The following is a 25,769-nucleotide window of genomic DNA, read 5'->3' as shown; positions in this document are numbered from 1 at the left end:
ATAGCTCCTGGAAAGGCTGCGGGCCCGATGGCCTTCCCGGTGATTTACTTCTGTATGATCCAAAACCTTGGGCTCATTTTATTTTGCTCCTTATGAACCTTATTGCTAGGGGACATGATGTCCCTGATTCATTGAAGGGTGCGGAGGTAGTGACAATTTACAAAAAAAGGAATAGGGAGGACCCTGCCAACTACAGGCCGATTCGTTTAATCGACATGATACAGAAGGTGGTTGGCAGGGTGCTCCTTATAAGGATAAGGTCCTGGATGGAGGACGGGAACATCCTCTAAAACTTCCAAGCAGGCTTCAGACAGAAGGTGGGCACGATGGATCAGGTGTTTAGATTCTCCATGATCCACTGGAAAACAGTGGTCATTGGGAAAGGAAGCCTATACCGGACCTTCATTGACCTGAAGACCGTTTTTGACCTCGTCCCGAACGCCAAGCTCTGGCAAGTGTTGCACGAACTGGGCATTCCCCCTCTGATCCTCTACTTTGTCAAACGCCTCCATGTGGGAAACTACGCCAGAATCAGGTGGGGCTCACAGGGGCAATTGACGGAGAGGGTCGTGGTGAATAGGGGGTAAGGCAGGGTTGCTTACTGGCTCCGACTCAGTTTTCTCTCTTTGTGAATGGGGTGGTAGACCATCTGAGAAAGGAACCAGCGGACGCCCCACCCTTCTCTTCGCCGACGACACCCTCCTGATATCCAAAAGCCCGAGTGGTCTGCAAAAACTTTTAGACAGGTTTAGCCTGTTTTGAGTAGTACGGGGTTGTCAATCAACACCAACAAAACTAAGTTAATGACATTATCCCCGTCGAAACGTTTTAGAAATGGTATCACGCTCAATGACACCCCACTTGACATAGTGGAGTCTTTTGACTATTTGGGAATCCGGGTCACCAATTCCATGAAGTGGAGTTCCCATATGGCCAAGATGCTTCTTAACCACAAACGGGTGTCCGGGGCAATTCTAAGAGAACAACAACTTTCTCTAAGTAGACCAGTAGCCCCGGCCCTTGTGGTGTATGATGGCAAAGCCCTACCCTTGGCCCTTTAGGGGTCTGAATTATGGGGCTTCGAGAACACCACCGACCTTGTAAGATCAGAAAATAAGTTCTATAGAGGTTTGATCTCTCTCCCAATCTTTACTCCGTTGAAGCCCCTGTTCCAGGATCTGGGAAAACGTTCTATTAGGGACATTGCACGCCTCCGTCCCCTATTATTTTGGGCACGTATAAGAAGGACCCCCGAGCTGGCCAACTATGCTGCAGATACAGCCAATAAGATTAAATGGATTTCCAACCTCAGGCAGCTTGTATCGGATAAAGGGTTTGGGGAGGCATGGTTAAATCGGACCCCGCCATTAAAGCATGATTTAAAAATTGCTTATTGGAAATGGGTACAGGAAGAGGAGGCGCATACTCCCAATCTGGGAATTCTCACTAAGCGGTTTATGGAACACAAACCTGTCCGGAAACTTGAACCCTTTCTTGATTTTATCCAAATCCCAAGGGACAGGGCATTCTACATGAAGTTGAGAATCGGGACCCTCCCGCTAAATGAAACAACAGCAGCCTGGAAGCGGCATAATACATCAGCTGCTTCTTGCTCTGGCTGCGTAGCACCTGTTGAGTCTACCGCCCATTTCCTCTTTGCATGCCCAGCATACAGGTCTGCAAGAAATAAATGGCTTAAACCAATTTGTAAAAAGCTGGGTTCCAAGAATTATAGGGTGGCGTTACGCATTTTAAAATCTGATACCACCGCCCTCACCTTAGTCTGCGGTGTTGCAAAATATTTGGGTTGTGCATGGCTAATACGCTCTAAGTTCATAGTGAAAAGCATGAGCCAGGCTGTGTGATGCTTCTCCCTTTGATATATTGTTTTTATGACCATACAATTTTAATGTTTTTATAGTATATTTATTTATAATGAAAATGTGTTGATTAATTTATTTATCAAGCTGTATGGTACAATGATTTTTTTAAATTATGAATGCTGGATGTACATGCTTTTATGATAATTTTTTATCGAATAAAGTACATACCTACCTACCTACCTACGTATTTACAACAGCCACGCTCTAGGAAATGCTACAGTGGACATTTCTGTTGGCACCCAACCTCTCCTTGGAAGAAGGGTGTAATCGGTATTATCTGGCAGTTCTTGATGTTGTGAAGTTTGAATACCACTCTGGAGATGAGTGGGGTGAAGATATGTATAACCAAACTAGTCTGACCACTGTAGGAGGAATGTCACCGCTGATGATGAAGAGTCAGTCCACACTCACAAAGCAAATGTCCCTCATTATAGATGCAGCTATTTGAGGTGAAAGGTAGAAAAGATTGCAGGGAAATTATTGTTAACCCTCTTCTCTCAAAACACAGCACATTCTATACAAACACTTGAGTCACTGTCCAGGGAAAGCCAAGTTAAATAACAGATCATAGTTATGGTGTTGTCAGATCACACCAACAGCTTAATGTTTTGCCATAGTGAAAGTTCTTAAGCACTGAAAACGTGTTCTTGGTCCCACGGTAATTATACAAGTCGTTTAGAAATTAGTCAACTGGTGATTAAGTATGGGCTTCAAGTGCAGATCCCCCACACAATAATCCAGCAACAGGAGAAACTTGGGCAATAGGAGATAGTTCCAAAGAAACACTCTGTGTTAAATCATATTTAGTTTGAATACTATGGCTAGCTGTCCTACCTTTTAAAGCCCATAAACAAATTCCACCACTGCAACCCTGAACAGAGAAGTATACCATAGTGATTTCCTCGTATGCTACTAGTTCTGCTATGGACACTGTAGTAAATGATTATGCGACATTCTGTATGGGTAAATATGTTTTTCACAATCATTTGTTGATATCCCTTGGTCTATAACCCGTTCAAAAACTGAATTCGAGAATTCAGGGGCCAGGTTCACAATGGTAGGATTGTGGTCTTAAATATATCCTTTCCTTCTGAATGAACACTTTAGTCTGCTTGATCTCCCTATACAAATTGTGACATTGGAACAGGACAGGAAATAAACTGGAAGAATTTAAAAAATAAATTAAAACATCAGTTCTACTAGGACCATTGTGTGAATCATTGATCCTTTTGATTGCATACAGATGTCTCTGAAATTAAATTTGGCAATCAATCACAGTCTATCAAAAGAGCATTTCCCAAAGCATCACTTAGTGAATACCTGTATGCATAACACAAGCATTTGTCGTTTTATCGGTTCATAAAAGTTAGAGTTTGCTTCAGAGGTTTAAACAGACTTCACTGTGAGATACAGAACACTGATGGAAAGCTGCACCAAGTACTCTTTCTTCAGGGGCGGCAGTTGCCCGCTGCAGACAATAATGCATCTGTTGTGGAGGAGGTGGGTCTCTGAATGGCTTCCCTTTGTCATTTTTTCCATATTCCTAGCTTTTTTTTTTTTAACTCGTTGCAAAACAATCACTATTTTTTCAACCTTTTCCTTATAACTGGGTTCTATCAAAATCAGCCCACATATTTAAATGCTCAGAGTAACAACACGATGCACAATGCATATTAGCTTCCGGATTAGAATGCTGGTACCTGGAAAGCCATTTGGAATACCTTCTTCACAAACGGGGAGTTATATTATAGACCTGATCAACTAGTGTTCAACGACTGCAAGCCATGTGCCTCTTCCGTGTGCTGCGTGGACCCTGCCAGTTGGGCCCAAGTTCCTCCCGCAAGATAGGAATTTTTGTCGACGTAAATTCCTCCTTAATTTAGATCCTGGCGAAGGAAAGGGTAAATTCAGAACACCATCCTAACAGAGAGGGGCGTTTATTTTTCTGGTAAAGCCCCTGTTACTCACTTGGTATGGCAGGTGAAAGGAAAGAGATAGCATACGGTAGCAGGCAAGTTATAACAGCTTTCCCTTCATCCGCATTACTAGTAGAGAGAAAGAAGCTGATGCAAAAGACAAATAAAAACATATAATATTATCGGTTCCCACGCAACTCTGGCTTTACACCTTCCTTTGTAGCTTCCAGTGAGATATGTGTCACTATCAGCCTTGCAGCCATTAGTGACGTTCATCTATTGCTAGGAGATAATCGTCATTCATCCTCCGCAGAGTGATGTGGTCAAAAAGTACTTGTGGTAATGAAAGACCTACAAAGCAATGTTTGGCTTCGTAGGTCTTTCATACCACAAGTAGGAGGGGTCGGGCACTTGAACCAGTAGTTGGTTTCAATTAATTTGGAGTAGTAGTTGACATTTAACATATTTTTTTCATTATTGTTAGGAACACTGTTTATGTGACTTGGTTTGTGAACCGCCTTGACTTTTCCATTAGTTATTAATTTCCTCACTTCTGAGCTAGCGCAAGCATAACTCACGCAGGAATCTAACATTACTCTCAAATCTACTATCACTCACCCTATGAAGGGTCACAACATCAAGTTAAAGGTAAATGCTACATGTGAATCATCCAATTTGATATATTTGTTAAAATGCCCATGTGGAAAGATCTCCATAGGGAAGACGGAAAGGAAGATCAAAATTTGTATAAACGAACATAAATCAAATATACGAACCAGAAATGAAAAAACGAACATCGCTGTGCACTTCATGGAGCAAAAACATAACATAGCCCAACTGAAATATATGGTACTGGAAATCGTCCAGAAACGTGAGGGAAAGGACAATAACAAAACTTTACTGCAGCGTGAAACATCAAGGATTTATCGACTTCAGGCTATGAAGCCCTTCGGGCTTAATGACAGGAATGAATTTAGTTGTTTTATTTAATTGTCACTACCAGCCACTGTCCAGTGGTTTATTGATGCTATGTAACCTTTTTTATGTGGTCTATATTGTTTACATGTCACTTTGGTTCTGTATACTTTATTACTTTGTCGTTCCACACCATAAATTCACACCCCCAACATGGCTGCCACCCACATCTTAGCCCAGTGGTTCCCAAACTGTGAGGCCGCGGCTCCCTGGTGGGCCGTAATGAGGTGCCAGGGGCGCCGCAGCACGATATGTGAAATTGCAGCCGCACCTTAATCATCCTGCAACATGTTTGGCCCAAAAGCGACGTGCGTACGTGCTTTCAGAGGCTTAGTCTCTGCCATTGCTTGAGAGGCTGGGGCCAGTGTGTGTATGTGTGCGAGTCCTCTGGGGAGGGTAGTGACATGCCTGTGTGAAAGGAGGGGATGTGTGTGTGACTGGAGCTACAGGCTGATGGACCCAAGTGTGTATAAACGCGAGATTGAGGAGGGAGGTCTTGCTCTTGTGTGTTCGTGTGCATGTCAGCATGAGTGTTAGAAGAGAAAAGGTGGTGACAGGGCAGGCTCTAGGATGGTGCGATCGGTGCCATAGCACTGGGCGCTCACTTGGGGTGGGGGCATCATTTTTACAAGTATCTTATCATTTTGAAAGCACCTGCTTCAGACTTCTTGGCCTCCAGCAATTTGGTAGGCATCAATTAAAACGTCAAGTTAAAGCGGGTGTTTAATGTCTTCCTGGAAAAAGACCGGAGGTTTGTCTAATGTAAGTTTTTAACTCATCCTAAGGAAGCGCAGAGCGTTAAAATGCCTGCTGCGAAGAACGTGTACTATGCAGATAAAAAAATGCATATAATGTAAATAGGTCAGGGGTTTACTGCTTCTGTAAGAGAGCTGCTTTTGTTACTTGTCATTTATAAAGCAGCCACTGCAGCTCCTGCGCTCCGGCACACGTCAACTAGCATCCAGGTGAGGCATGCACACACAATCAAAGAGCGTGCGTACACACTAAAAACGCTGAATGGCTGTGCGTGCACATAGAAAAGTGCACACACTTCAGAGAGAGACTCTCAAAAGTGTGCACAAAGGAAGGCACTTCTGAGCAGAGAGCGTCCACCCGCGAGCAAAGAGCATGCAAACATAGGTAACGTGCACACCCTTGAGATTGCTAACACACACATGATACACAACTTCCAAAGAGAGAGCATGTGAAGTGTGCACATACCGCTGTTAGCATGCCTAGACAGGCGAGGGGAATGCATGCACGTGCTCATTGACCGTGTACACCAAAAAAAAAAATTGGGGAGCCAAGGCCAATTGCCGATTAGGTCAAGGGAGCCACAGGTCAAAAAAGTTTGGGAACCACTGTCTTAGCCCTTTGTTTTTTTGACCCCACGTGAGCTGTAGAGCCACTCGCTGTCCTTTTTAAAGCCCCACATCACGTGATTCATACACACTACCCGGACGCAGAGAACCCGGAACCGACGAAGGAACACTCTGATATACTGTAAGTCGGTTTACTGCCGCTTTTGTTACTTTTTGTTAGGCGTCACCCAGCGGGAACTGCCCATTGTTAACTTCTTGTTCATCTTTTCGTTTTCAGCTCTTTTATCCTGAGAACTGTGGACACTCCATTCCGTGAGTTTGTTTTCTGCGCTAGTCTGTTTAACCAGCCGTTTTTCTTAACCCACCACGTACCCGTTTTTTCCCATTCATTATGCACTCGTTTCACCTAACGCACAGACCGTACCCGTTTCACATGCACGTGATCACAACATATTATGTTTTTTATTACTGTTATGTTATTGATATTGTGACATGTTTCTGCCATTACATATGGCTGGTTGCTATATCCTTTTGTTTTTTTTAGAGCTCCTAGAAAAAGGGCTTGGGGGCCCGAAATGCATCGGAGCATTAAGGAAATGTCTATCAGATGTGATTAACATACATGAATTCAGAATAAAAATCTTAATTTTGATATGAAGGAAATATCAAGAAAAGTTACCCTTGAAAAATAAACTGATGTAACTACTTCAAAACTCATTTCTAAGGAGTCTTCTTTGAAGAACCTACGTGTGCCCCATTCAGGGATGCATTCATATGCTATGTGTGCACGAATTTGCCATTACTGGATGACGTACTTGGACGGATACGTTTCTTGAGGGAGCACCCTACCTATCAAACTTTCCTGTTGATCTTTACACGCACATATTGTGCTGTGCACCTTCCTTACCTCTTTTTTTGTCAGTACCCTTTTAAACTAGGACACTTCGAGAGTCAAGACCAAAGGGAGCACCGCAGTACTCGTGTTACCTCACCCAGGGAAGCCGGGTGCTTAGCTGTCTTTTCGTGTCGGGTTTCGTCGTAGTTTTCTATGTAGATCTGCAAAGAAGTGCTGCAGGCGACCAGAGGAAAAGTGTCCAGGTGGATCCAAGGGTGGATCAGAGATGTGTCGAACCTGAAAGTAGAGGGGACAGAGTTTGGGTCACTATCCAGTGACTAGGAAGGAACCAGGAGATGTCGCGTGCTTGAAGGCGAGTTTGTCTCTTCAGCGACGAGGTCCAGGAGGCATCGACAATGACCAGGCGCTGGATTTGAACTGTCCCACGAAGTATCTAGCTGACTGCGGTGTCGGTATCCGGATTGGACCCAACAAGCCTTTGCAAATGCAACCCATGCAGGCTGTCAAGATTGGCTCTGTTGCAGACCAGCAAGGTCTGTGGCGCTTCTCCTTTGAAGGTAAACTGGAGCAACCAGAACAGCAGTTTAGTTCGAAAGAAAAGTCTTCAGGGGGCTCACTAGCCAAAGGGCAAGGAACCGGGAAGACGAGTCGAGCTGAAATGCAAGAGCAGGCCCCACGCGGCACTCGTGGAGTTTGGAGGGCTGAGCTTCGGTGCAAATGGTGCTCGGTCGGGGGCTTCTCGTACCCCAATGCACAACTGCGAGTTACCTCAGGAGTCGATGCAGTTAGCAAAATGCAGGATGTCCAGGGTGCCCGGTCCCACGTCTCTCGTGTCCGCCATGGGTCTCAGCTTTGCTGTGGATGTGGGTCGGAGTTAGAGAAGTCTGAGAGTCCAGTTCCTGTGTCGCTGAGTCTTCGGGTTCCGGCGGGAGCGTCGACAAAGCAGACCTGCAAGTTACTGGTGGTGCCTGTTTGTACAGAGTGGTCACTCCTTGACCACAAGGGAGATGTCTTCAGTCTTCTAATCAGAACAGAATGTAGAAGGTCCAAGAGTTCTGGATCAAAGTTTCTTTCCAGGATAATCTAAAGTCCTGGGGACACATCTCCCATACTTATACTAAGCTAAGAGGCTGGATTACCTGCTAGGCCCCTCCCTTCGTCCAGTTTCGTGCCAGAGCGGGGCTGGAGTGCCCCAGCAACTGGTTTGAACCGGGTTATGCATGGAGCACCTTGTGTGCCCCAGGCAGTGTCTTAAAAAACATCTGCTGATGCAGCCCTCTCTGTCCCAATACGCATCAGACTGTCTGGGGAGGTGCTGGCACCTCCCTGGATAGGAAATCTATTGTCCAGGCCTTCTCTGTCGGAGTTTCGTCGAGCAGCAGGAGGTCAGACTTGTGTCTGTGGCAGCAGCATCCATTTTGTGATGCTGGGGATCTGTTTAACTTTAACCGGGTAAAGCAGTAACATACATGTCTTTTCCCTCTAGAAGGGTGGAATGCTACCCCGGCCGCCAGAATTGGCGGGGGTAGTATTCCAAAGTGTTTTGACACCTTACATAACATGTTTTGATAAAGCCAAACCAAAGTTAGCATTAACCACGACAATTATAATGCACTTAAGAGTATATGGTATGGCTATATCATAGAACAGCTATAAGGAGATGGTTCCGAAAGCTGCAGAAGGGCTCACCTCATGCTAGGGCACCCTCTCACATAAAACCAAGCACTCTGCCTCCCGGATTGTCGAGGCCTACCATAGGAGTGACTTATAGGTGTATATGTGTCTATATATAAGGTAGATATAGGTATACTATATTTAAGTAAGGGGTGATTACACCACCTTACCCAGGCTGTGTGAACAGACATGTGGTGTCAGTTTGGAAGGCAAACCAGGGGTGGCACAATACATGCTGCAGCCCCTGGTAGGCCTAGGGTACACCTATGCCCTGGGTACCTATGGTACACAATACAGGGGCTCACAAGAGTGACCCAGTAACCAATCTGGTATGTACCTAAAGTACATGGTATCAATTTAGAGAGAGAACAGCTGAGCTGTGGGTCTGATTAGCAGGCCCACAGCCACACTAAAGTTGAAATACCAGAGAATCACAGCAAAAAAAGTCGGGGTGACCATAGGAAGCAGACCCTACTCTCCTACAATCGTACTCGTTGAGGAGAAAGGATGTAGCCTTACGGCTAGAGCTGGCGACCTCGAAGCTGGGGAACAGGGTTTGAGTCTCGGAGACGACGCTCAACATCCTGTGATTCTGGACAAATCACTTAATCTACCTTTGCCTAAAATGAAAATAAAAAAAAGTAATGTGTTCTCATTTAACAAGACTGGTGCTCATGTAAAGCGCTCCGATACCCGATGCCTCGGGTCTAATTCGCGCTATATAAAACTCTAAAAAAGTAAAAAGTAAAAGTTGTGCTCATTCCTACACTAGTGGACTCCCAGGCCACTCAACCCTCTTTTTCTCTCAAATAGGCTTTTCTCTTTGAGACTACGTCCACAGGTAGGACGTCCCATACAGACTACACATTACTGGACTGGATTTCCTTGGCACACGTATTCCACCACTACTTTTTTGGTAAACTGGCTAACTAGTAGACCTTTTCAAACCTCTTTGATCATGGACTGACACTTGGGTGTTTGACTTGACTATGGGACGACACTATGATTCTAGAGATCAGCAGGCATAGATATTCCTGTTTTTCCTCCTCTCTCACTGTCACTACCCTTCTTGTCCTCATATCAACACTCTCACATCACGGCTATTTCGTCATCTCATTAGATTATTGAGGCGCGGTCCTCTTTCTCTTGGGTTATGAATGTCCAACCCTATTCTTAACGTTTCTTTTACTTCCTCTCTTATAAGAGATATTAGGATTTTCCACTGTATGTGTCTAAATTATTTTTAGGTTGTATGGTATTACAGCCCGGAAGAAGCCCTTGTTAGGGCGAAACGCGTTGGCTGTCTCTAAAGATGTACACCAAGCGTGTGTGAAATAAAGACATACAACGACATCGACAAACAACTATTGATTGATTGTCTATCCATATACCTTGCAACTTACAAATATTACTGATCATGTGTATTGCCTCACATCTATCTTCTTTCATGTTTCTATTTGTGGTCATGTTGCAGCTGACCATCTGAGGTGGGCAATACCAAAACTAAAGATGCCCCGTGACTGGCTTAGGTAGTGCAGTTGTCAATAACCCGGCTGCCTTTTTTGTATGCTGAACTTCTTGGAAGGTGTTGACATGATCTCTGCTGGTATGGTTTGTAAAGAAATCTTTTTTCTTTAACTACCATATATCCTGTCCTAGGTAGGTTTCCAGAGATCCAACTACACCAATCCTTTCAATTGTCTAGCAGATCTCCTACATTAGTTTACACTGCCTCTACCTTTCTGTGCATGACCCTGTTCATCCTCCCAATTTGCATATTTTAAAAGGGGTTGTCCAGTATGCTGCTTTGTTTCACAAATGTTTGAGTCTGGAATTTTAAATGTCTATTTGGTCTAATATTATGCCTGGACTGAAACCCCCTAACGTGCTGGTTACAGACACTTCTCTGCACCAAATACATTAGTTTGACTAAATATCTCAACCTCCGTTCAAGGAAGGGTATTCAACAAAGAAGCCTGTTTTACAATTAATTAAGGTCCATTTAAGATCACTATTGAAAATGATAACGATTCTACATAAAGACTAGAACCAATGAAATAAAACCTTGGCAGTAAAACAACACTCAGTTTTCCATAAAGAACCTGATGAAATCCTTGATTCGGCACGCCAATGCTCTTGCTGGAGTAGTAAGATAAAACTTGCAGAAATAAATCATGTCATCAAAAATACAAATGTTTATATATAGTCAGTTATATACTCACTTTCTTTTTAATTAACTGAGGTAATCCATCATTGGTATTTATAGCAGGAAATGAAGATTCGTCAATGTGCAGTCCAGCTTCTATACATCTAGGCAATAATGGCAATTGTTAAAGCATCTTTTCATGTGCTCACACACTATTTCATTGTTCTTGCTATTAGGGAAGTTAAAGTATAATAAAGAACTCACACACAGAATGAAAAAAATTAAAGACCAGCCTCATCGATATTTTCAACATATTATTAATACAGGAATCTAGAGTATAACTACACTTGATGTAACAAAAACATATTGCAATCCAGTACTATATTAATGCGAGAAAGCAGTAAAATGTTACAACGGTTATAATTTGTTAAATACTAGTTCACAGCGTTTCACTAGAAGATTCTGATCACGGTATAAAGACAATCACAGTAAAAACTGAAACGTTCTTATGTAATGTAGAAATGACTGCGCGTGGGTCTTTGTTGGGGGGATGTGGAATGAACATTGGCGGTTACTTTATATAGTCCTTTGGTCGTATATGTTTAGACTGGCCATAAATGTTGTGTGGCACATCGAGGCCTGCTTAACAGTACTTGGTATAAAGAAGGATTGTAGTAAATATGTCAGTCTCCAATCTCTTTTATCGTTCTCTTTTCTGAGCAAAGGTATCAGTTCAACGTTTAACAAAACTTAACCGGTGTTCGAGGAGATTACAGTAGTCTGTGATTACTAAACTCCGTCAGGTTTTGTTTAAGGTTACTGCCCAAAGATGCTTTAAAATGCACAATTTCGCACTAATCTTCAAAAAACGCCATAAAGCAATACATCCTCTCATGTTTTCGTGAGTAGCATAAATATAATCATTGTGATAAAAATGCACCACTTGGCAATGTCGTTCCTAGAAGATCATGCACAGAAGGAACAATGAAACCCCCAACAACGTGGTCTTTAAATCCTTTCATGGCTTTGCCATGGTTACTGGTCCCGTACATTATCATCACGTTTGTATAGGTATCTATTACATACACATATATACATATCGTAGAACTCGTTCCAAGCTTCCCGAAACCCTCACGTGGCCGGGGTTTCACAGGGAAAGAAGCGACAGCGACACAGAAATGCAGGCGAGCAATTTTTTCTTCATTCGATGTTAGCGCAGCCTGCCAGCATAACGTTTTGGCCTATCCAGAGGCCTTGGTCACACCACACCAAACCAAAAGCAAACATTATTTAAAGTGCAAGAGTGCAATTAGAAGCTGACATTTGATTGGATGTCATCAACACAAGAGAGGGGAGAAGGCCATTATAGTTTAAACTCCACTACCCCAGGCCCCCAAATGTAGTCTAATGTTCACACATAAGGGGTATGTAGAGTACACAAAAGACACAACCATGGAAAATTTCTCAGTTTGGAAAAACTGCCCTCAATCACATACCGAGGTATGTGACATGCTTCATCATAGGGCCTGCTACAAACGCCCTGGTGTAGCCACATCCAGGGCGGAGCATTAGGGAGGGGGAAAAAATAATAAATGCCACACTACAAGACATACAACCAAATATGTCAATACGTACAACGAGTAACACACATAAGATACAGAACGTGCAGTGAACACCCTGTGGCTAAACTGATAGTGCGACAAAATAGTGCAGTATAAGGATGTGATTAAAACTGATTAAGGGTGCCAATAGAAAGAATTACTTTATTAAACACAGCTAGGTACCCCTATCAGGATTAAAAATAAGAAAAGAATAGGAAATGTCTCATTGAGAAAATGAGGTTCCTCAAGACTTCCCTCCTACCACTGCTGGATGTCATTACATGCAGCATAATAGGCAGAGAAAAAAGATTCACATGTTTCTGATCAGGGAACCCAATGTAAATGTTGAGCACATTATGCATAGGAATAGGACAATTGTAAAAAAAAAGACAGCATAAAAGCCTATCTATAAAATACATGAATAAATTGAATAACTTCATTGTATAACCATTATTTTTCGAAATGTAAAATCCAATGCAATTGTGCAAATAACACAAAGTGCAATGTAATTAAACCCCAGTGGGTTAGAACTCATGTGATCAAAACTGATGAGGATGAATAGTAATTACACATAAAAGCCAGTCAATATAAATATAAAAAAGGAGAAATCTAAAAGCCTTATTTACTAATATATGACTTAATGGAAAGATACATGAATAATTTAATTGTTTAAACAACATGTCTTCCTTGTGCAACTTTAGTGCAAATGTGCAAAAAAAGCAATGTGCAAGAGATACAACCCAAATGGGTTAATTTCCCAAGAACGTCCCTATTGTATAATTATAGGGGCGACTATGCCTATGTGATGTTGTAGTGCCAACCTAATACATGATCGTGCAAAAAAGATGTGCATAAGTGAATATAAAACCGTGTAGGTAAAAACTCATTGCTTATGAGGGAACAATATCAATAACTGAACATAAATGATCTAAGCGAAGGGAGAGCGCACCATTGGACCACCCAGAGCCAGATGGTTGACAAGACAATGGGGAATTTTTCACATTATTTTTACCATGCTCCCAATGTGGAATAAAGATTAAAGATCAAAGCTAGAGACCGGAATAGAATCTTCACTGGCATTGAGGCCTAGAGGGGTCTTACAGTCCAATTCTACGATATATCTAGTTTCCAGTGCTCGTAGAATTGCCTCCCTGTTACCTTCCCTTCTGAGGGGGGGACAGCATCTATCACAAAGTACTGCAGCAACTGACTTTTATTATCATTCTTCACTTTAAAGTGCCGAGCGACTGGGTACGTGGCATCATTGATGTTAATAGCCAAAATGTGCTGGAGTATCAGTTTGTGAACCTGCAACTTGGTACTACCAACATATTGCAGGCCACACGGACACTCCAGCACATAGACCCCGAACTCAGTCTTACAAGTCAGCTGTTTACCAATAGGACGGGGGATATCAGAAAAGGGTGTAGTGAACTCAGTTCTGCTCACTCCATGTTTACAAGCTTTACAGGTGGAACATTTCCTGAAACCCTTGCTAGCCTGTAACCATGTGGTGGGTTTGCAGAGGGGGAACTAATTCCCCTTGAATTCTGGGGGACCCTGGGGGCCAACTAGCCCACCAGGAACCTGCAGTATGCACCAGGGGGCTGCGTTGCAGAGAGGTGTAAAAAGGGGCGTGGTCTCATTACACCTCTCTGCAACGCAGCCCTCTGGCGCATACTGGAGGTTCCTGGTGGGCTAGCTGGCCCCCATGATGCAAGGGGGATTAGTTCCCCATCTGCAAACGCGCCAGGGGGCTGCGTTGCAGAGAGGTGTAATGAGGCCATGCCCCTTTTTACACCTCTCTGCAACGCAGCCCCCTGGCGCATACTGGGAGGTTCCTGGTGGGCTTGTTGGCCCCCAGGGACCCCAGCATGCAAGGGGAATTAGTTCCCCCTCTGCAAACGCGCCAGGGGGCTGCGTTGCAGAGAGGTGTGAAAAGGGGCGTGGCCTCATTACACCTCTCTGCAACGCAGCCCCCTGGCGCATATTGGAGGTTCCTGGTGGGCTAGTTGGCCCCCAGGGACCCACAGTATGCAAGGGGAATTAGTTCCCCCTCTGCAAACATGCCAGAGGGCTGCGTTGCAGAGAGGTGTAATGAGGCCACGCCCCTTTTTACAACTCTCTGCAACGCAGCCCCCTGGCGCATACTGGAGGTTCCTGGTGATGTCATGAGTGATGTCATGAGTGATGTCATGAGTGATGTCATGAGTGATGTCATGAGTGATGTCACTGACATGTCATGAATGATGTAATATGGGACGTCATCAGCAGTGCATTGCGGGCGCGCGAATTATAGTTAGCTGAACTAACTATAACGGAGGAATTTCAAAGGTTTTGTATGAGTGAAATGTCCAGCTAACTATAACATGTTTTTTTCTGTGAATTTCTAATGTTTTTTAAATGCCAATTCCTAACTACAACGTGGCTGAAACCTATGTTTTTTTCTATATATATTCACCACCAGTAGGAGGTTACTCAATTGGTATAAGTCAGGTCTACTGTCCAAAGATGAGTTTAGATTTCTGAATGTTGAAAATCCCATTGTTCCATTCTTGTATTTTCTTCCTAAAATACATAAGTTGGTATTCCCTGTACCTGGGCGCCCGATCATCTCGGCTATTGGCAGAATCAATGAAAAGATTTCCAAATATGTTGACTTTTTCCTCCAACCCCATATGATTTCTTTACCCTCGTATCTTAAAGATACTACGGATTTTCTTAATAAGGTGACAAATGTATGTTGGCATTCTGACTATATATTTTTGGTAATGGACATGGAGTTATTGTATACCTCGATTAATCATTCTCAGGGGTTGCATGCTGTAGAGTATTACTTGAATAAGCGTGACATCATGTTTCGGGGACACAATACAATGCTGTTGGAAATGATACAGATTTGTTTGACTTCGAATTATTTCAAATTCCAAGGCAATATTTACCAACAACTACGCGGTGTGGCAATGGGTTTGTGATTCTCCCCCAGCTTTTCATGTTTACATGTTGGCTGGTGGGAGGAGCGCGTGCTCAGAGTCACACATGCCAAGTGGTTGCCAAACAATTCCCACTACTGGCGCTACATCGATGATGTGTGTATTTTTTGGAATGGGACTGTAGCAGAGGCTATGTCTTTTGTCAATGAAATCAACACCAATGACTTAAACTTAAAATTCACGGCATCTATTAACAACGATGTAGCAGAATTCTTGGATGTTCAATTGTATGTGGAGAATGCGGAGTTGAAAACTAAACTTTTCCGCAAGTCCACCGCAGTAAACTCCATACTGCATGCCTAAAGTGCGCATCCCATCCACACTATTAATAGCATCCCTTATGGCGAATTCATCCGAATTCGACAAATTTGTAGTGATGAAACAGCAGCTAATACCTGTTCAGATTCTTCTGTAGAGAGGTTTCTCAGGAGGGGTTACCCCAAGAAAATATTGGAGCAGGCCCTTGTTAAAGCAAAGTCCCTTGATAGAAATACTCTGTTAGAACCTAAGCCCATCAATCCAGACCATCAAACGGATTGCTCGGTCAGACTAATTACTACCTTTAGTTCGCAAGAGAGCAATCCGTCGTATTATTTGTTCTGAATGGCCGATTGTCCTTACTGACAACATTTTGCGTCCGATTCTTCCAGATTTGCCATCTATTACATTCAGAAGAGCACCTTCAATGCGCGATGCTCTAGACAGACCAATGCCGGAAGTTCTGCCTAAAAAATCTTGGCTACATAAAACTGTTTTTATTAAATGCACTTCTTGTCGTGCATGCACCTTTGCCCGCAATTCAACACACTATACATCGGCTTTTAGCCACATCAAAATTCCTATAAAAGAACATCTGACTTGCAGGTCAGATTTTGCAGTCTATAAACTCAAATGTACCTGCAATTTGGAATATATTGGGAGCACTAAACTCCCTGTGCATAAACGTATTTTACAGCACAGACGTGCAATTGTGAACAGCAATAGTGACTATCCTGTCGCAAGACATTTTAAGGCTGTTCATAATAACCAGCGATCGTGAGCGTTTGCTAAGACAGAAAGAATCACTTTTCATTCTATTACTCGATACCAGAGCTCCCAATGGTCTGAATCTTACAGAAGATTTACATGTCTTTTTATAATTCACATAAGACTGTAATCTATGGGCATCCCATTTGAATCTGTGTTCAATCATTTCTTTAAAAACCGCAACAAGTCGTCTGTTTATGAACCTAAAGCTTATTCTATTTTTATGACTTGTTTGTTGGGGTTTCATATTGGGTACTTCATTCTATTTTCTGAAATTTGAACTGTTTTGACGCATTGAGTTGTACTCCATTTTCACAGTGTTCAGCATTTTGCAATTTATTGTTAATCTATAAACCAGCAACAGTTGGGTTCTGTATTCAAAGTGTCTCTGCTGCTATTCTCGATAATTGTTTTTAAGAACACACTGTTTATTCATGATTTAGCACATTTAAATTACGTCCTTTTTACATATGTATTTTTTGTTCAATTTTGTGGCCATATTTTGCAACATGATTTTCTACTGCCAACCTACAATATCTATTCTAAAAAGAAAAATTCCCTTTGGACTACATTGAATTTTGGATTATAACGAAAATTGTTGATGATGTACATTTCCTAATGTGGATAAGACTTAATTATGCACTTTATTATGATGAAGTTTGATTAAGACACTTGTCGATTATTTTTTCACATCAATTTGTTACATTTATATGAGTCATGAATTTAGTTTATATAAATTGAACATATTTTTATATAGAGGAAATTTATTGAGGATGGACATCTCCAACTGTGGATAAGATTTAGACATTTGTCGAATTTTGGCCCATTCTCTGCACTTGACTCTTTAATGTGTCTAGACTATTACACTTGTCGATCATTTTTTAAATTTATATGTGCTATTAATTGTTTCTTTGTATATATTTTATATATTGATCCAAGCTCACTTTTCAAAATGTCTTGATATTGATCAGATTATTGTATAGCACTTTTTTGAGTTCATAAGGGTGATTTGTTTTAGGCATTACAATACTGTGACTCATGCAATATGGCATTCACTTAAGTTCCTCTTATTTTCATCTCTGCACTTTTTTGTCTAAATCGAATCACCTGGGCACTGAATATAAATTGTGGTCACTTTCCGGGGCGCGTTATGTGAACAAGCTCCTTTTAGGAGTGAAACGCGTCATGGACGACACCATGTCTTTTTATTTCATCTGTGTGGAATAAATATTTGCTTTTCACTGGAGAACATCGTTGCTGCTTCTTTTTGCCAAATTTAAAAAGAAAGTCACGCTAAGAGGTCCTTACCTGGCCTATTTCACCGTGGATTGGTGAAACAGAAACATTGTTGCACATATTATATATTTGTTTGGAACTATACAGTATTACAGAGATATAAAAGGGCATTGGCCAATGTGTCTCCGAGTCAAACAAACGGTACCTTTTAACCACTCCAAAAGCAGGTTTTATTACCAAATAAACAGTAATGCCCTTTTTAGCATGAACCATTTTTTAAAATTATTTGTGAGACCATCCTTTGATTATTCTAAAGTAAGATTTTGCATTTGTAATGTATCAGTGAGCGAAATAAAAAAAGGTATTTGTAGCTTCAGGTTTATTAAATTGTGAAGGGCAGCTGTGGACGAACTAGAAAAGAAGAGCACTTATATTTCTAAAAACTGGATCAATAATAAAACTGAAATAGTGAGCAACCAGATTTACAAAGAAAGAAATGTATGAACTAGAACAGTGTTTTATCTACGTTTGCAGCCATAACATACTTTATTTATTATTTTATTTTTAAAGTTTTATTTAGCGCGAACAAGATCTTTGCAGATATCAGAGCGCTTTACAGAAACAGTAGGTAGGATAAACAAGACTCTTGAATCAATATGAGATTCCGTAGACAGTGAGTTGCAAAAATAGGGTATCAATCATATAAGAGTATACAGAGTAATAACAATCAAGAAACAATAATAATATGGAAGCAGTACAATGTCTAAACGGATAACATTATAGCACCCCAGAGGGTGAGTAAACACAATGTTGAAAGCAGAGTAGTAGTCAGTAGTGGGTGCGTTGCAGGTTATTGAGGCACTCACGTCCTAGTGTACAACCCAATAAACAAGTTGGAAATCAAAAGTATAGCATCTGTGCAATGAATTAGATCCAGAAGCAGACAAACAATGGACTAACATAGAAAAGTATTCAGACAGCCGATAATGTAAGAGCCAAATACTGTCATTGTTCCAGTATCAATAGTGTTCAGGTGTATTTAGCCATAAGGATGGCCTTCACCTCTTTCTTGAAGAGAATAGTGGACGGGATAAGCCTGGTTTCTGGCGGGAGTGCATTCCAGATCCTAGGTGCCATTCCAGAGAAGGAGCGTTTGTATGTTTTTTCCTTCCGGAATCTCCGTGGTTTCAGGAGGAGAGTGTTTGTGCTTCTGTTGGATCTTGAGCCTCCTGATATGGTCAGCTTATGAGAGAGGTAGTTGGGTGCCTTGTGGTGTACGGCCGAGTGTGTCATACAGGCAATTTTCAACTGAATTCTGGCTTCACTAGGCAGCCAGTTCAGGGCTTTTAAGTCGGGGGATATATGCAAATGTTTTCTTGAGCCAGTGAGGAGTCTTGCGGCCGCGTTCAGGGAGGCTCTTAGGGGAGCCGTTGTTGTCAGGGGGAGCCCGCTGAGAGCCACAATTACGTAGTCTATGCGAGGAATGACTAAGGCTTGTACCACAGTTTGGAAGTCCTTGGGTGGTAGGAAGGGTTTGAGTTTTCTCAGAGTGTTGATTTGGAAGTTGGCTCCTTTAGTTGCTATGCTAATATGCTGCTGCATGTCGAGATTGCAGTCCAGTGTGATGCCAAGGGATTTCGCTGAGTCCACGATGGTGGGCTGGACATTGAGTGCGGTTAGATGATTGAACCAGGTTTGGGTGATGGCCTTTTCGCAGGAGGAGAGATCAGAAGGAACTCAGTTTTCAGGGCATTTAGTTTGAGGTGATTGTCGGCCAGCCAAGCTTGGGTGTTTCTTAGTGTGGCATTCAACAGTTTGATGTCTTCAGGGGATTGAAGCTTGAGGTAGAGCTGAGTGTCATCGGCGTACATATGGAAATGTACCTTAGAAGATTGAAGCAAGGTGGTGAGTGGTTCCATGACGAGGTTGAACAATGTGGGGGATAGGGAGGAACCTTGCAGGACGCCCAGTGTTACTGGCACAGGCGAGGACAGTGCGTTGTTGCTCTTGAACCTCTGAGACCGGTTGTGCAGAAAGGACGTGAACCATTTGAGAACCGTCCCGGATATGCCCATTCTGGTATTTAGGAGCTCCAGTAGATTCTCGTGTTTGACCGTATCAAATGCTGAAGAGAGGTCAAGAAGGATGAGGAGGCAAGACTCATTGTGATCAAGGATTTGGAGGGCATCATCCATTATGTGTGTCATGGCCGTTTCCGTGCTATGCATTGCTCTGAATCCGGATTGGTGAGAGTTGAGGAGGTCAAACTGCTCAATGTGTTTTGTCAGTTGGAGTTGTACGCATTTTTCTAACAGTTTTGCTAGAGTGGTGATATTGGTGATAGGACGATAGTTGTTTAGGTCGGCCGGGTCAGCTGTGGGTTTCTTGAGTATAGGCGTGACTTGCCCAATCTTGAGGGAGTCTGGGATGAGCCCTTGTTGCAGGGAACAGTTGATGATTTTAGTCCAGAGTGGGAGGAACAGGGGGGTGAGGACTTTAACAGCATTGGCAGGTAGGGGGTCTGTGTGATGATTGGCGGGTTTCAAGGTGACCAGCAGCTTGTGAATTGATTCTTCGGAATAGGTGTCGAAGGACGTCCATGAAGCGTTGTTTTTAGCATGAGTGTTAGTTATGCATATGGAGCCGGAGAATCGACTTACATCCTTGATGAGATCGCTTCTTATAATGTCGTTCTTTTGCTTGAAGAAAGCAGAGAAGTCTTCGCAACTTGGGATAGCCTTTGTTAAGTTGTTGGGTTGTGGAGGTTGCGTTTTGGTTTGGGTTTTGACTAACTCGAACAGTTTTTTTGGTCGGTTTTTAGCTTGATCCAGCTGTTGGCTAAAGAATACTAATTTCGTGAGTTTGATTTTTCTGAAGAAAGCGTTTCTCTTGCTCTTAAGCGTTCTAAGGTTCAGTGCTGAGGGGTCCGATCTCCACGAGCGCTCAGCTAAGCGCATCACACGTCTGTCTTCATTGAGTCTGCCATCGTACCATGGGATCGAGTTCTTGGTGGAGACTCTCTTCAGTTGCAAGGGTGCGGCTTCATTGATTATTGTAGACATGGAGTCTAGGTAGAGGTTGGTCAATGAATGCACATCAGAGACGTCCGTCGGGGGAAGAAGGAGACTGCCTGTGTGGGCAGGCAAGAACTTTGGGTTAAGGTTCTTCAGGTCCCTCTTCCAAATCTTGGTTTTGGCAGGTTGCGCCGGGTTAAGTTTGACCTTTTCGTTGATGAAGAAGGTGATGATGTGGTGGTCTGACCAGTCACATGGTTCGATTGCGTCTAGTTGGGTAGAGTCTTCTTTGGCGATCATAAGGTCAATGATAGAGCCTTTTTCATGTGTCGGACCGTTGCAGATTTGGGTGAGGTCAAGCGCGTCGAGGAAAGTCTTAAGGCTCTTCACCACAGTGTCTTTCTGGTCATTCCAGTGGAGGTTGAAGTCTCCCAAGTAAATTTGATTGAGCTGTCGGCCGGCGTTGGTGGATATCGTTTCCATTAGTTGTTGGGAGAAGGTGAAGTTGTCACCGGGTGGGTGGTAAATAACATGAAGGGAGCACACAGGTTTGCCCTCACTAGTAATATCAAGACAGATGAGTTCGCAGGAGGAGAGGGAGGGGGAGGGGCCTTCAGTGAAAGCTAGGTTGCTCCTGTAGATGCATGCGATTCCCCCGCCCGTCTTGCCATTCCTGTCGAGTCTAATAATGAGATAGTTGGGGGGGACTAGTATGTCCATTATAGGTGTGGATGCTTCAGTTAGCCACGTTTCAGTCAGAATGGCTAGATCAATGCCCCTTGATAAGATGAGCTCCGCGATGCCAGAGGAGTGTCTCCGGGCCGATCTGCAGTTGAGCAGGATACACTTTAGTCTAAGGGTGAGGAGGGTGGGAGAATGTTCTAAGGAGAGGGGGATATTTTTGAGATTACAGGGGACAGAACTTCTGTTGCTCAGTGTGGGTGGCCTGAGGGGATTTGTGAGAATCGTGGGTATGGGGAGGTGTGTTGTGGGTGAGCGTTTTGTGGGACCTGGGCCATTAGAGCAGAGTAGATTGTGTAAGTCTCGGCCCGAGAGGGTGTAAAAACTTTAAAGAGCAGATGTTGCTTAATTATACAGTTTAATGGTCCACAGTTTGACAATTTCATAAATATGAACGTTTAGGTCAGCACGTCCAGATTTGCGCATTTAAAGCAAGTGATTTTCTCAATGACTACCTTTCCCTGGTGGATGACATTTATGATATCCCCCCCTTTCCGTACATTATAGGGATACTGCAGTTCTGCTGTGAGTTCCATAACCACCAAGAGTAACAAGGTCGTAAACAGTGTTACTTTCTATCAGTGGTTCCCAAAACTGTGCGAAGTGGCTCCCTGGGGGGCTCGTCAAACCTAGCCTCGGGAGCCGCGCACCAAGCACTTTGAATGCATTTAATGTTGAAAGGTCTGTTGTCTTCAGTTAAACTAATTAGCCTTAAACGCATGATGTCGATTTGTAAGTGACATGCCTAAACCTGTAAACATAGTGCTTAATTGATGGCATGTCGAGGGAGATGACCTCCATACATATTTCACTGGATCCCCACGTTCTAACACTACCAAAGTAAGCGGAAGAGGCCCAATCTATTTTGTTACATTCGTTAATATGTTTTTTTTCTTCAAACGCATTTTACACCAATACAAGTTATCAGAAAAGTACAGTTGTCCTGTCTATTAAAACACATTAAGTATTATTAAGTATTGACAATAGGTACTTCCAGTACACACACATTTCCAGACAGGCCTGCTCTCTCATTGAGCACAGGGAAGTAAAACATCATATACAGCTTAATGCCACCATTTATAAGCTAGAAAGAGGGACATGTAAAAAATATATATATATATTTGGCTTGAATTGATTTGGAGGCAATTTTAGGGAGGATACAGTAAAAAATAATGCTGTATGTGGTTTAAAAAATCATGAGTCGCCCTGCTGAGAAATGATTGTTGGCACGTATGACATGGGCAAACATGGAAGTGCATGCACATATTCTTCAAGCGCTTAAATACTTTGGCAATGGGGCCTACATGCATAGGGGTGCTATCTGCTGTTATGTTATGTTATAGGGTATTTGTAAAAGCGCACGGCTACTCCTGAGACTGACCTTATGGACAGAACAGTTGGAAGCGGTCACGGGTGCCTCAACTCTTATTGAAACAGCCAGGTTTTTAGATTTCTTCTAAAGCTCCTCCCTGTCTAAGGAGAGGTGGCAGGCTATTCCAAAGCTTGGCAGCGGTCACCTGGAATGAGCATCCGCCCAACTGAGAGCCTACGAATTTTGGCACAACCGACAGCCTCTAGGATGAGGATCGCAGGCTTCTGATAGGAGCGTAGGGCTGGATTCTGCTCCTAATGTAGGGGCTCCGAAATTGTGCAAGGCTTTGAAGACTAGACCCAGGGCCTTAAAAATCACCCTTTTTCGCACCGGAAGCCAGTGCAGGGACACCAAAAGAGGTGTCATATGAGTTCGGAGGTCAACCAACAGGACGGCCCTTGCTGCTGCGTTCTGTACCACCTGCAAGCGTCCCAATGGATAGTCAGGGAGGCCGAGGTACAAAACGTTGGTGTAGTCAAGCCTAGATTATGTAGATTATATAGATTGAACAAAGTTGGGTTCAGAACCGAACCTTGTGGCACTCCAACCCTCATAGAAGGGATAGGGGTGGTGAAAGGGGGGGGGGGGGGGGGTGGAGGGGAAACCATATGGTTTGCTGGTGGCTTTCCAGAAAGGAGGCGAACCACTTGAGAACCATACCCCGATACCACAATTCTGAAGTATGTGCAGAAGTTGATCGTGGGGCACGGTATCAAAAGCCGCCGAAAGGTCCAGCAGTATCAGTACCGCTAACCCACCGCTGTCCAGAGTGGTTTTAATGGTGTCAGAGACTTCCAATAACGCAGTCTCCGTACTATAATTAGCTCTGAACCCAGATTAGCCAGGGTGTAGTGAATGGATAGTCTCTATAAGATCAGTGAACAAAGTGTTCACATATTTCTCCAAAGCCTTGGAGAAGTAAGGCATATTTCTCCAAAGCCTTGGAGAAGTATGGTAGCAATGTTATTGGCCTCTAGTTGCTGACTATAGAGGGGTCTGCTGAGGGTTTTTTAAGAAGTGGCAAGATCAGTCCGTGTTTCCAGCACTCTGGCAACAAGCCCTCGGATAGCGAAAGATTCAGGACCAGGTTCCCTGCTGGATTGATCACATTTGCAATGGAGGCTAGCACTCTAGCAGAGCAAGCATCCAAGGGGGAGCCAGATTTCAGTGCTTGCATTTTTTTAAGGGACGTGGTCATGGGAATAGGGGGAAACTCCAAGAGAGTCTCGTCTATGTCGGAGTAGGCGGGAAGGGGTGGGGCTAAGATGCCATCGCCAGCTTGAGGCCCAGTTCCAAAAGCATCCTGGATAGTTTTAATCTTATTATAACAATATTGCGGCATGCGGCTTGTCCATTCATCTGTGGGGGTGAAAGGGTGCTTAATTACATTCAGGGAGGAGAAGTCCTCGACAATGCTGACAATTCCAGGCTTCTGTATCCCAGCTTATTCAATTTTTAAGGCCAAAAAGAGTTTTTTCCTCCTCTCGAACTTTGGCGTAATGGGCCTTCAAAGCCAGTTTATAAGTAGTTTTCTTTATGGGATCAAAGTTCTTTCTCCATAACCTTTCCAGGCATTTACATGCACTCTTACTTTTTCTTAGTGCTTCCGTGAACCAAGGGGCAGAGGCACGGCCAGTTTTAGCGGCCTGCTTTCTCGGTGGAGCTAGTTGTATAGCCCACTCCAAGAGCCAACCTTCTAGTGAGCCAGCACTGTAAGTGGGATATAAAAATAAAAAAAATAAAAAGATTGAGAGCGTACTAGAAACAAGCATTTGCAATGCATTAGGTCTCACCTCTGTGAGAGTTTGAGCTATTGTCATTGTAAATGACAATGCCTTTAATTTCTGTGTTTTGAAAACCTGTAAGCGGACAGTAAACACACACTTTGTACTAATAGCCGGCATAATAAAGGCGCAATTACTCCAGCTTTGCTTCTCGTAAGCAGTGACTATAACTACAGAGTGTGTGTTTATGCACCGCTTACATGTTTTCAAACCAAATTAATAAAAAGGTATTGTCATTTACAATGCCAAAAGCTCAAACTCTTGTAAAGGTGAGATCTACTGCATTGCAAATGCTTGTTTCTTGCGCTGAAGGAAGGAGGCCTTCATTTTATTTTAGATTTCTGGCCTCTTAGTTCCTTCCTACTGAAGGAAAAATTAAAAATTCTTACAACTGACTCAGATTTCCTCAGCCCAAGATACAGGTGATTGGATAGTTGACCTAGACCTGGAAGGTGCAAACTTTCATGTGCTAGTCCTGGAGACTCGCAGATTCTATCTCTGGTTCAGATTGGGTCAGAGCTTTTTCAATTTTCCGTACTCCCCTTTGGCAATACCAATGCCTCTCGGGTGTTCACAAAATAGATGGCGATGGTTGCCACCCTTCTTCGGAGGTCGGAGATTTCAGTTTTCATCTATCTCAACAACTAGCTGGCTGGTTTGCCACAACAAGCTGAAAATTCAACCGACTCCTTCTCAGAGGCTTGTCTGTATAGAAGCAATTCTGGAAATTGTACTTTTCAGGGCCTTTGCTCTAATGCAAGGAATCCAGGATATTTGGGCTATGATACTGATGTCTCAACCTTAGTCCTGGATCTCTGTGGAAGGGGCTCTGAGACTTCTTGCTCTCTTGGCCTCATGCATCCTGCTTGTCCCCTTCACCAGGTGGCATATGCGGGCTGTGCGGTATAACATGAAATCTCAGTGGGCACATCACCAGGGAATTGCATTGGATGTCATCCAGGTTTTGGAGGAGAATGCATAAGACCTACAGTGGTGGCTGCTTGGCCACAATCTGGCCAATGGGAGAAAACTCTCCCTTCCCCACACAAAGCTGACGGTGATGACTGATGCATCACTGCTGAGATGGGAAGGTCACTTGGGAGAGGCGAAGTTGCCACACTTTGAAAGGGGAAAACTGCTCAAAGCTGCAAATTGTGTTAACAAATCCTGATTGAAATGGGTTGTGCTTCATCCAAACACGAAAACTCAGAATGGCAATGTATTTCCACA

The 25,769-nt window shown here is 43.2% G+C and overlaps 1 protein-coding gene across 1 annotated transcript in view; it reads right to left on the bottom strand.

Moving 5' to 3' along the window:
* MCPH1 (microcephalin 1) overlaps nucleotides 1-25,769 on the bottom strand; it is a 1,506,891-nt gene that overhangs the window by 1,440,470 nt on the left and 40,652 nt on the right. Inside the window, exon 4 of the mRNA XM_086926418.1 lies at nucleotides 10,849-10,936. Within this exon, the coding sequence (XP_086782544.1) occupies nucleotides 10,849-10,936 (88 nt within the window). The remainder of the gene's footprint in view (nucleotides 1-10,848; nucleotides 10,937-25,769) is intronic.

The sequence above is a fragment of the Lissotriton vulgaris genome, chromosome 6 (assembly GCF_964263255.1).
Source record: "Lissotriton vulgaris chromosome 6, aLisVul1.2, whole genome shotgun sequence".
Classification (NCBI taxonomy): domain Eukaryota; kingdom Metazoa; phylum Chordata; class Amphibia; order Caudata; family Salamandridae; genus Lissotriton; species Lissotriton vulgaris.
The sequence above is the reverse complement of the archived record's forward strand: the minus strand, read 5'-3'. Positions and strand labels throughout refer to the sequence as shown.